The sequence below is a fragment of the Papio anubis genome, chromosome 19 (genome assembly GCF_008728515.1).
Source record: "Papio anubis isolate 15944 chromosome 19, Panubis1.0, whole genome shotgun sequence".
NCBI lineage: Eukaryota > Metazoa > Chordata > Mammalia > Primates > Cercopithecidae > Papio > Papio anubis.
The window spans coordinates 28,166,676-28,179,006 of NC_044994.1; the positions used below are offsets into that span (position 1 = coordinate 28,166,676).

The 12,331-nt window shown below is 44.9% G+C and overlaps 1 protein-coding gene across 3 annotated transcripts in view; it reads left to right on the forward strand.

The window, feature by feature from the left end:
* The window catches only part of MOCOS (molybdenum cofactor sulfurase), a 61,383-nt gene that overhangs the window by 11,592 nt on the left and 37,460 nt on the right, over positions 1 to 12,331 (forward strand). For all 3 annotated transcript variants that reach the window (XM_031658791.1, XM_031658794.1, XM_031658792.1), the window contains exons 4-6: positions 360 to 1,001; positions 3,778 to 3,854; positions 5,747 to 5,946. In XM_031658791.1, coding sequence (XP_031514651.1) covers positions 360 to 1,001; positions 3,778 to 3,854; positions 5,747 to 5,946 — 919 coding nt within the window. The remainder of the gene's footprint in view (positions 1 to 359; positions 1,002 to 3,777; positions 3,855 to 5,746; positions 5,947 to 12,331) is intronic.

Sequence of the window (12,331 nt, forward strand, 5' to 3'; positions counted from 1 at the left end):
ATTAGGGTTGCCAAAATTAAAAGCAATGTAAACAGGTTGATTACTACTTAAACCTTGTTATGTTAGAGCTACATAGAAAGCACCAAGAGAGAGGGTAGTATCAACTCTGATTAAGTTTATCGTGGATTTTCGTCATATCAAATTGGAGATATCCAGTGATATTTGGGAGGTAAGAGGATTTCGCCAACTGGAACTCGTTCCCACGGCTTCCATTGCCCCTGCTCTAACTTCACAGCTGTGGCAAAGCCTATCTATCCATTAAGGTAGAGATGTCATAGTTAATAGAAACAAAACAGCCTGCAAACATTCAGCGCTGGGGCTGAGATCCGGGGGTTGCCGGGATGTTGTGCTTCTTCCAGAATCCTGGCGCACTTCCACACCACCGCGGAGGACTACACTGTGATCTTCACTTCTGGGAGCACGGCTGCTCTCAAACTGGTGGCAGAGGCCTTTCCATGGGTGTCCCAGGGCCCAGAGAGCAGTGGGAGTCAGTTCTGTTACCTCACCGACAGCCACACCTCTGTAGTGGGCATGAGGAACGTGACCATGGCCATAAATGTCACGTCCACCCCGGTCAGGCCAGAGGACCTGTGGTCTGCAGAGGAACGTGGTGCTTCGGTCAGCGACCCAGACTGCCAACTGCCGCATCTCTTCTGCTACCCAGCTCAGAGTAACTTTTCTGGAGTCAGATACCCCCTGTCCTGGATAGAAGAGGTCAAGTCTGGGCGGTTGCACCCTGTGAGCACACCTGGGAAGTGGTTTGTGCTGCTCGATGCAGCCTCCTATGTGAGCACCTCGCCTTTGGACCTGTCAGCTCACCAGGCCGACTTTGTCCCCATCTCCTTCTATAAGATCTTCGGGTTCCCTACCGGCCTGGGTGCTCTGCTGGTCCATAATCGTGCGGCTCCTCTACTGAGGAAGACCTACTTTGGAGGAGGCACAGCCTCTGCCTACCTAGCAGGAGAAGACTTCTACATCCCGAGGCCATCGGTGGCTCAAAGGTAACCTTGCCACAGGGGAGGGGCCAGAGGAGTTCAGCAAGGTAGGGGTTGGTCTGTTTCTCCTGGAGGATTATGCAAGAGGTGGGTCTGGCTTTGGGGATCAGCAGAATTCAGGTTGCTGGCGGGGACAGGCTGATGGCAGGGCTCAGATCTGGGAGGCAGAGGTTGACTGGAGGTGACACAGGTGGTTCAGTGAATTCTGCCCCCATTTGAGAGACTTCTCCAGAGCTGTGAGACGACCGGGGCCTGCAGATAAGAACTGCACACAGGAGAGGTGAAAGGCCCCCATGGTGTAAGGAGGGTGAGCTACCAGGCCTTTGCCCTCAGCACTGACAAGAGATTGCAGCAGTTGAAACAGTGGCTTTAAAAGGTGAACCCAGTGGCTTTAAAAGGTGGCACCGTTTGGAATAAGTCAGCCCACACATTGACAGCATGGCTGGTTCTCCAGCACCTAGGATCAGCTCAGCCTGGCACCTAGTTAGCCGGAAGAATCAGTTAAAGCAGAGACTCCCAGACTTGTGAGGCAGTGTTAGCAGCAACCTCAGTGAGCCCCACTATGAGTGTTACAGAGGGAGTCTGGGTACAGGCTGTCACTTGCCCTCAAATGCCAGAGGCCTCTGCCTGGGTTGTTGGCATATGCCTCATCCCCAGGCTGCAAGGGCAGGTGGTGTGAGTTATGCTCAGGAATCTTTCAGATGGTGACAGCTGGGACCTGTAAGGTCGAATGTGTCAAGGCTGAAAATGGTGGCTGACCCAGGGTTCTGCTGGATCAACAGTGGTGACACAGGGTTGGGTAGGCAACTAATCACCTACAGGATTCCGGAGAAGGCCTTGGACATAGATGGGAAGGGCTTTAGATCCCCATGGACCCCACACAGACTCAAGGGTCCTGCATGTAGGGCCATGGCCTTGACAATAGAGTCAGCACTAACTGTGTGTGCCTGAGGCTGGACCACTGGGGAACGAGTCCCCGCTCCACTGCACACCAGCGAGGGGACGTATGACTTGTTCTCTGCACCTCATGTTTTTTCTGTAAAGTAGAAATGATAATATTGGGCCAGGTGTGGTGGCTCACGCCTGTAATCCCAGCACTTTGGGAAGCCGAGGTGGGTGGGTCACGAGGTCAGGAGTTCAAGACCAGCCTGCCCAACATGGTGAAACCCTGTCTCTACTAAAAACACAAAAATTAGCTGGGTGTGGTGATGGGTGCTTGTAATCCCAGCTACTCAGGAGGTTGAGGCAGGAGAATCGCTTGAGCCCAGGAGGCGGAGGTTGCAGTGAGCCAAGATCACGCCCACTGCACTCTAGCCTGGGTGACAGAGCAAGACTCCATCTCAAAAAAAAAAAAAAAAAAAAAAAAGAGAGAGAAGTGATAATACTGTCCTTTTAGAGCTAACATAGGTGAATTATCAGAATGGTGGGGATCAATGTTAGGAGGCTATTTGATGTCTCTTTTATTTAGGACTTGTCCATAGTTGGGGGGCTTCTAAAACAGGAACGCTCATGTAAAACCTTTTGACTCCAAGTGTGATAATTTACCATGTAACAGAACCAAATGAGAAAAGAATGACAGGCATAATATAATGTAACTTACAGGCAGAACAAAGCGACACCTCAAATTTAATTTGGCCAATAAGGGCACCTGAAGGCCAAGAGAAGTGGGGCAGCTCACTGGGGGCCAGGGCATGGGTGGGCTGGGGGGGATCAGACCTCTTTCCTTTGATTCAGGTAGATGACTTTACAACAGGCGACACGCCAACATTCCCAGAAAGCTGAATATATTTATTTACCATTATAAGCCAATTTTTTTTTCTTGTGAACTCAGGACTAGAACTCAAGAGATTTAATACTCAACCTAAAGGTTTATTGAACGGGTACCTTGACTATGTTCTTAACTTTATGTATTTTATAACTCAGTGAAGTACATCCCTTGACAGAAACAAAAAACTCCTCTTTTAAGAAAGAATCTATTAAGTATTTGATCAATAAATAATTATCAATCGATTAATAACTGGCTAGTTTTAACAAAATTTTTTGTAGAGATGGGGTCTTGCTGTGTTGCATGGCAGGTGGTTTCAAACTCTTGGCCTCAAGTGATCCTCCCACCCGGGCCTCCCAAAGTGTTGAGATAACAAGCATGAGCCACTGCACCTGGCCACCCTACGAAATTTAGAGCAGCCCAAGAAAACTGCAGAGCGGGTCAGGGCCGGAGGCAGCCGGACAGGTCTTGGTGTACAAAGTCCCCCTATCCTGAAGGGCAGAGCAATGTTTTATAAGACAGCAGAGGGAAGGTATTAATAGATTACAGCTCTATTAGTCCAATTTCACACTGCTATAAAGATACTACCCAAGACTGGGTAATTTATAAACAAAGGAGGTTTAGTTGGCTCACAGTTCTGCATGGCTGGAGGGGCCTCAGGAAACTTACAATCATGGTGGAAGGGGAAGCGGGCACTTTCTTCACAAGGCAGCAGGAGAGACACAGAAGAGCCCAGGGGAACTGCCATTTATAAAACCATCAGATCTCGTGAGAACTCCCTCACTATCACAAAATGAGAACAGCAAGGGGGAAACCACCCCCATGATCCAGTCACCTCCTACCATGTCCATCTGTCAACACCTGGGGATTACAATTAGAGACGAGATGTGGGTGGAGACATAAAGCCAAATCATATCAACAGCTAAGCCTAAAATCTAAAGCTCATTATATACCACAAAATGCACATGGATTGTTTTGGCCACAGCTTGACCTATTCTCCTCACCCTGTGGTTATAGGTTTGAAGATGGCACCATCTCATTCCTTGATGTGATCGCGCTAAAACATGGATTTGACACCCTAGAACGCCTCACAGGTCAGTGGACGTTTCTATCCCTGTGGAATTTGCTCCTGTTGTTTTGTCCTTGAGGGAGCTCTGGCACAGGTGTGATTCAGGTGAAGGAGACAGAGTCTGTGGAAGTGACTGGCACTCCATGCAGTTAAATTTGATTCCTAGTAACTTCAAAACCACTTCAGAGAGCAAGAGAATGAGGTGGGGTTTTTTGATTGCTTTCTGTTTTTTCAGCTGAAATAACATTTTAACAGGTAGAAGACATTCCAAATCAGGAGACTGATAGCTTCACAGAATGGGAGGAGCCTCCCTGGGTCCTGGGAATGGTTACAGAGCCTGAGGCCTTTACCCGCTCTTGCCTTTCTGAGTCCTCCCCACTGCCCCACGGGGTAGCTCTGCCCATGAATAAGCTGATGCTCCAAGAGGTTAAACACATTCCAGGCCAGGGAGCTGGAAACCAGGAGGGCCAGGATTTAACCCAGGTCATACTGATGCCTAACCATGGGCACCCAACAACTGTATCTGCCGATGGTCTTCGCATGACGCCTGCTTTCTTTCCTGGCCATTGCTCTTTTGTCACAGTAATGGGACCCTTCAGTGCCTTAACCTTAGTCTTAGCCCAACACTAGGGGCAGACAGGATTCACAGGAAGAGAGGGTTGCCCTGATGGCAATGCAGGGAGGTGAGTGGGCATGATCTGGGACAATGGGAGGAGTCAATGAAAACAGGCACTAAGTAGTGAGTATTTTCCAAGGAAAGATATTAACAGGGCCCCCAAACTGCAGTTGACAGGGTCTATCAGGACCAGGAACCTTGGAACGCAAAGGTTGACTGTACCAGTCCACAATATGGCAAACCCTGATTTTTTTTTTTTTCCCTATGTAATTGTTCCTTTTTTAAAAAATAAAAATTGTGGTAAAAAATACATAATATAAAATTTACCATTTTAACTATTTTTAAGTGTACAACTCAGTCATAGTAAGTACATTCACAATGTCATGCCACCATCACCACTATCTTTCCAGAACTCTGTCATTCCAAACAGAAACTCTGTACCCATTAAACAATAACTCCCTATTTCTTCCTCCCCCTCCAACCCTTGGAACTACTTTTTTTTCTCTGTGGATTTGCCTATTCTTGGTAACTCCTCTAAGTAGAACCATACAACATTTGTCCTTTTGTGTCTAGCTTCACTTAGCACATTTCCAAGGTTCATTCATGTGGAAGCATGTATTCTTCATTGCTTTGTGTAGTTTTAAAATGATTTAAACATTAATAAAAACAAACAGCAAAAACATGTTTAGAGGAAAAAACATACATTTTGTGATCTGTTACCAAAGGGTCTAAATATCTAAATGTTTAAGTAACATTATATATAAAAAAGAGGATGACAGGAATGCCTATGGAAAAATTCTGTTGTTCAGTACTGAACACCTAAACATTTGTCATAAGGGCAGTACCATCCACTATTTACACACATTTAAACTTATTAATGTGAGGTCAGAGTTTGCCAGTTATAACAAACTTGTTTTCTTAAAAGTGAGTTATTGGTGCCAGGCGTGGTGGCTCATGCCTGTAATCCCAGCACTTTGGGAGGCTGACGCAGGTGGATCCCTTGAGCCCAGGAGCTGGAGACCAGCCTGGGCAACATGGTGAAACTCCATCTCTCCAAAAAATACAAAAATTAGTCAGGCATGGTGGTGAATGCTTGTAGTCCCAGCTACTTGGGAGGCTGAGGTGAGAGGATCACCTGAGCCCAGAAGGTTGAGGCTGCAGTGAGCCGTGATCTTACCACTGTACTCCAGCCTGGGTGACAGAGTGAGACCCTGTCTCAAAAAAAAAAAAAAAAAAAAAAAAAAGAATGAGTGAATTTACGTAAAGGTCATGATTCTCTTGTGTTTCATGATTGATTTGAGGTGGAATGGAGAATATAAAGCAGCACACCTTCACCTTGGCTCAGTATACCTACGTGGCCCTGTCCTCTCTCCGGTACCCCAACGGAGCCGCTGTGGTGAGGATTTACAGCGATTCCGAGTTCAGCAGCCCCGAGGTTCAGGGTCCGATCATCAATTTTAATGTGCTGGATGACAAAGGGAACATCATTGGTTACTCCCAGGTGGGTTTTCTTTCCATCCTGCTGACTTTATTACAACTCGTCTGAGTTCCAGACGAGAGCAATGCAGTGTGACAAAGTCCATGCACTGTTGAAGAGGCCACCTGGTCCTCAACCACATGCCTTTTCACTCTCATTCACCCTCGTTTTTCAGCCCTCTTTACTCAGCCAAAAGTGGTAACTGTCAAATGGGAAGAAAGAGGCCAGTTCTTCTGATGGCAGGTGGGGAATCGTTGGGTCTCTGCTATAGTTGAATAAGCTGCTCACTTCACTTCCTGGTCCACTAAAATGTCCAGAGTTGCACTGAGCACTCAGGCATGGTGGTAGGCGGTTATCAGACGGGATGTCACAGATGGACAACAGGAACCAAAGGTCATTCCCAGAGCAGCTCTGTGGGGAATGGATTGAATTGTTGGGTGTTTGGAAGATGGTGCTGGTTTTTCCTTGAAAGCACATCCGCATCCACATTTTTATTTATTTTTTTGAGATGGGGTCTCGCTCTTTCACCCAGGCTGGAGTGCAATGGCATGATCTTGGCTTACTGCAACCTCCACTTCTGGAGTTCAAGTGATTCTCATGCCTCAGCCTCCCAAGTAGCTGGGATTACAGGCACGCACCACCACACCTGGCTAACTTTTGTATTTTTAGTAGAGATGGGGTTTCACCATTTTGGCCAGGCTGGTCTTGAACTCCTGACCTCAAGTGATCCACCTGTATTGGCATCCCAAAGTGCTGGGATTATAGGTGTGAGCCACTGTGCCCGGCCCACATTTTGTTTTTAACAAAGAAAAAAAGGTTTATTTGGCTCATGGTTCTGTTGACGGAAGACTGGGCATTGGTGAACACCTTAGTTTGCTTCTACTCGTGGAGGAAGGCAAATGTGAACTGGTATGTGCCACCAGAGAGGAAGCAAGAGAGAGGGCGAGGGAGATACCTGGCTCTTTATTTTTATTTTAATTTTTTCTTCCAACTTTTTTTTTTTTTGAGATGGGGTCTTGCTCTTGCACCGTTACCCAGACTGGAGTGCAGTGGCGTGATCTCGGCTCACTGCAACCTCCACCTCTTGGGTTCAAGTGATTCTCCCACCTCAGCCTTCCGAACAGCTGGGACTACAGGTGTGCGCCACCATGCCTAGCTAATTTTTGTATTTTAGTAGAGATGGGGTTTCACCATGTTGGTCAGGCTGGTCTTGAACTCCTGACCACAGGTGGTCTGCCCGTCTCAGCCTCCCAAAGTGCTGGGATTAGATGTGAGCCACTGTGCCCGGCGTTCTTCCAGCTTTTATTTTCGGTTCAGGGGATACATGTGCAGGCCTGTTACATGGGTACCTGATAGGTAGTTTCTCAATTTTCCCCTCCTCCCACCTTCTACCCTTAAGTAGGCCCCGGTGGCTGTGGTTTTCTTCTTTGTGTCCATGTGTACTCAATGTTTAGCTCCCACTTATAAGTGGGAACATGCAGTATTTAGTTTTCTGTTTCTATGTTAATTCACTTAGGATAATGGCCTCCAGCTGCACCATGTTGCTACAAAGGACTGGTTTCATTTTTTTTTTGTGGCTGTGTAGTGTCCCAGGGTGTATATGTACCACATTTTCTTTAACCAGTCTACCACTGATGTGCATATGGGTTGATTCCATGTCCTTGCTGTTGAGAAATTGCTTCAATGAAGATATGTGTGCATTTGCCTTTATGGTAGGATGACTTATATTCCTTTAGGTATACCCCAGTAATTTAATTAAGGAATTGGGATGGCTGGATTCAGTGGTAGTTCTGTTTGTTTGTTTGTTTGTTTGAGACAACCTCGCTTTGTCGCCCAAGCTGGAGTGCAGTGGCACAATCTCAGCTCATTGCAACCTCCACCTCCTGGGTTCAAGTGATTCTCCTGCCTCAGCCTCCCAAGTAGCTGGGATTACAGATGTGCACCACCACACATGGTTAATTTTTGTATTTTTAGTAGAGACAGGGTTTCACCATGTTGACCAGGCTGGTCTCAAACTCTTGGCCTCATGTGATCCACCCGCCTTAGCCTCCCAAAGTGCTGGGATTATAGGCATGAGCCACCATGCCGGGGCCAATAGTAGTTTGGTTTTAAATTCTTTTAGAAATCTCCAAACTGCTTTCCACAGTGGCTGAGCTAATTTACATTCCCACTAGCAGTGTATAAGTGTTTCTTTTAATCCACAACCTCACCAGCATATGTTAATTTTTGACTTTTTAATAATAGCTATTCCAACTGGTATGAGATGGTATCTCATTGTGGTTTTAATTTGCATTTCTCTCATGATTAATGATGTCAAACATTTTTTCATATGCTATTGGCTGCATATATGTCATCTTTTGATAAGGGTCTGTTCATATTCTTTGCCCATTTTTAATGGAGTTGTTTGTTTTTTGCTTGTTGATTTAAGTTCCTTATAGCTTCCAGATATTAGACCTTTATTAGATGCATAGTTTGCAAATATTTTCTCTCATTCTGTAGGTTATCTGTTTACTCTGTTGATAGCTTCTTTTGCTGTGCAGATGTTCATTAGTTTAGTTAGGCCTCATTTGTCAATTTTTGCTTTTGTTGCAATTGCTTTTGGAGTCTTCATCATGAAGTCTTTTTCAAGGCCTATGTCCAGAATGGTATTTCCTAGGTTTTCTTCTAGGATTTTTATACTTTTAGGGTTTACACGTAAGTCCTTAATCTATCTTGAGTTTATTTTTGTATGTGGTGATAGGAAAGGTCCAGTTTCAATCTTCTGCATATCTATAGCCAGTTACCCCAGCACCATTTATTGAATAGGGAGTCTTTTCCCCAATGCTTGTTATTGTCTACTTTGTCAAAGATCTGATGGTTGTAGGTGTGTGGCTTTATTTCTGGGCTCTCTAACCTTTTCCATTGATTTATGTGTCTGTTTTTGTACTAGAACCATGCTGTTTTGATTACTATAGCCTTGTAGTATAATTTGATGTCATGTAGTGTGATGCCTTCAGCTTTATTCTTTTTGCTTAGGATTGCTTTGGCTATTTGGGCTCTTTTTTGGTTCCATATGATTTTAGAGTAGTTTTTTTCCTAATTCCATGAAAAATGACATTGGTAGTTTGATAGGAATATCATTGACTCTGTAAATTGCTTTGGGCAGTATGGCCATCTTAACAATACTGATTCTTCCTATCCATGAGTATGGAATGTTTTTCTGTTTGTTTGCGTGGTGTCTGATTTCTTTTAGCAGTATTCTGTAATTCTCATTGTAGATATCCCCCCTGGTAAGGTGGATTCCTAGGTATTTTATTATTTTTGTGGCTATTATAAATGGGATTGCATTCTTGATTTGGCTTTCAACTTGGCCATTATTTGTGTATAATAGTGCTACTGATTTTCATGCATTGATTTTGTATCCTGAAACTTTACTGAAGTTGTTTATTAGTTGTAGGAGCCTCTGGGCAGACATTATGGGATTTTCCAGGTATGGAATCATGTTATCAGTGAAGAGAGATAGCTTGACTTCTTCTCTTCGTATTTGGATGTCTTTTATTTGTTTCTCTGGCCTAATTGCTCTGGCTAGGACTTCCAGTATTATGTTGAAAAGGAGTGGTGAGAGAGGTCATCCTTATCTTGTGCCAGTTTTCAAGGGAAGTGCTTTCAGCTTTTGCCCATTCAGTATAATGTTGGGTGTGGTTTTGTCATAGATGGGTCTTGTTATTTTGATGTATGTTCCTTGGATTCTTAGTTTGTTGAGTTTTTAACAGAAGGGATGCTGAATTTTGTTATAAACCTTTTCTGTGTCTATTGAGATGATCATGTGGTTTTTGTTTTTGGTTCTGTTTATGTGATAAATCACACATATTGATTTGTGTACGTTGAACCAGCTTTGCATCCCAGGAATAAAGCCTACTTGATTATGGTGGATTAGCTTTTTCTTCTTCTTCTTCTTCTTTTTTTTTTTTTGGAGATAAGGTTTCACTCTGTCACCCAGACTGGAGTTCAGTGGCACGATCTTGGTTCACTGCAGCCTTGACCTTCCTGGCTTAAGTGATCCTCCCACCTCAGCTTCCTGAGTAGCTGGGACTACAGGAACATGCCACCATGCCCAGCTAATTTATTTTAATAGTTTTTTTGTGGTACAGGTGGTTTTTGGTTACATGGATAAGTTCTTTGGTGGTGTTTTCTGAGATTTTGGTGCACCCATCACCCAAGCAGTGTACACATAGTACCCAATATGTAGTCTTTTATCCCTCCCTCATCCCATCCTTCCCCACTGAGTCCCCAAAGTCCATTATATCATTCTTATGCCTTTGAATCCTCTTACCTTAGCTCCCACTTATAAGTGAGAACATAAGATATTCGGTTTTCCATTCCTGAGTTACGTCACTTAGAATAATGGCCTCCAGCTCCACTCAAGTTGCTGCAAAGCCCATTGTTTTGTTTCATTTTATGGCTGAGTAGTATTCCATGGTGTATATACGCCACATTTTCTTTATCCACTCATTGGTTGATAGGCATTGAGGTTGGTTCCATATTTTGCAATTGTGAATTGTGCTGCTATAAATGTGTATGTGTGTGTCTTTTCCACATAATGACGTTTTCTTTGGGTAGATTCCCAGTAGTGACACCTGGCTAATTTTTTGGTATTTTTTGTAGAAACAGGGTTTTGTCGTGTTGCCCAGGCTGGTCTTGAACACCTGAGCTCAATCAATCTGCCCACCTCGGCCTCCCAAGGTGCTGCAATTACAGGTGTGCACCACTGTACCTGGCTGGATTAGCTCTTTAATGTGCTGCTGGATTTGATTTGTTAGTATTTTGTTGAGGATTTTTGTGTCTATGTTCATCATGGGTATTGGCCTGAAGTTTTCTTTCTTCATTGTATCTCTGCCATGTTTTGGTATTAAAATGATGCTGTCCTTATAGAATGAGTTAGGGAGTCAACCCACATTTGCTAAACCCTAGATTTCCCAAACAAAATTCATCTCCCAAGGAATCTTTTCTCCCACTTTTCTGAATAGCCATACACTTTCTAAAGAATACACTTGGGGAATGTTCTCCTGGGGAAGATGTTGGTCCTCACTGGTGTTCAGGGGCAGACACTGTACAGCCACAGGTGGTCTCTCGGGTATGGCAGCTGTGCAGACCCCTCGCCCCCATGCCCTCAGCTGTCACTACTGGCAGAACCAGCCCTGACATTACTAAGAAGCACAATATTTTAAATGCTTTTGGAGGGGTGAAGGTGGAAAATGCATCAGAGGCAAAAGGTTTGCCTTCTTAAATATGTTATTCTAGGTCATTGATAACATAAGTTTTATTCTTGAATCAAAAGTAAATGTGCCTGGGCATGGTGGCTCACACCTATAATCCCAGCACTTTGGGAGGCCGAGGTGGGTAGATTACCTGAGGTCAGGAGTTGGAGACTAGCCTGGCCAACATGGCAAAACGCTGTCTTTACTAAAAATATAAAAATTAGCTGGGCGTTGTGGCACACACCTGTAACCCCAGTTACTTAGGAGGCTGAGGCAGGAGAATCACTTGAACCCGAGAGGTGGAGGTTGCCATGAGCTGAGATTGCACCACTGCACTCCAGTCTGGGTGACAGAGCAAGACTCTGTCTCAAAAAAAAAAAAAAAAAGTAATTGTGTGTGCTGTGGCAGGGGCATGGGATTGGTGGTGGAGAAGAAGCCTCCAATAAGAGGAATCACCAGGATGTGAGGCTGCGTGTCTAGGTGTCTGGGGAGTCTCATTCCCCAGGGCTAGACACAGGACGAGTTTCTCCCTCCGTGCATTGGTAGAGGAAGCTCACCATGTGAATGGATTCAGTGGCTAAGGCATGACTAACTGTGCCAGTTCAAGCAAGTGCAGTTATGATTTTTTCCTGGTTCAGGGAACTTCACGATGTGGGAATTTCCACAGGGCTTTTGGTGGCCTTCGGAAACATCAGTTGGGTTTAGCTGTCTCTTTTTCATCAGGAGATGTGTAAAGAATTTAGCTGCCAATGAGAAGGCTTTGGGTTCTTGTTTTGGTATATCCAGGCCTCTAATTTTATTCTCCTACTGTTGGAAGTCACTCTGCATGGTGGTTAAGAGTGGGGACTCAGAGTCTGTCTGCCTCTTGCCGGCTCTGTGAACTTAGGCAAGTTAAGCCCTCCAAGACTGTGAAATGGGGATAACAATATACCCTGATTATAGTGTTGATATAAGGATTAAATGAGATACAGTATATACATCCCTTAGCACAGCACCCAGGATAAAGTAAGTGCTCAATAAATGTTGGGTACAAAGGCTCCCAGGCTGGGAGCCTCCAGCGCATTGTTGCTGGGCCAGTTTCTCAGTCCTCCCTGAATGCTGTGCTCATCTTGCCATAGCAAACAACGTCCTTCACCTGGCTGGGCACAGTCTGGGCCTGTGTGGGATTCCCC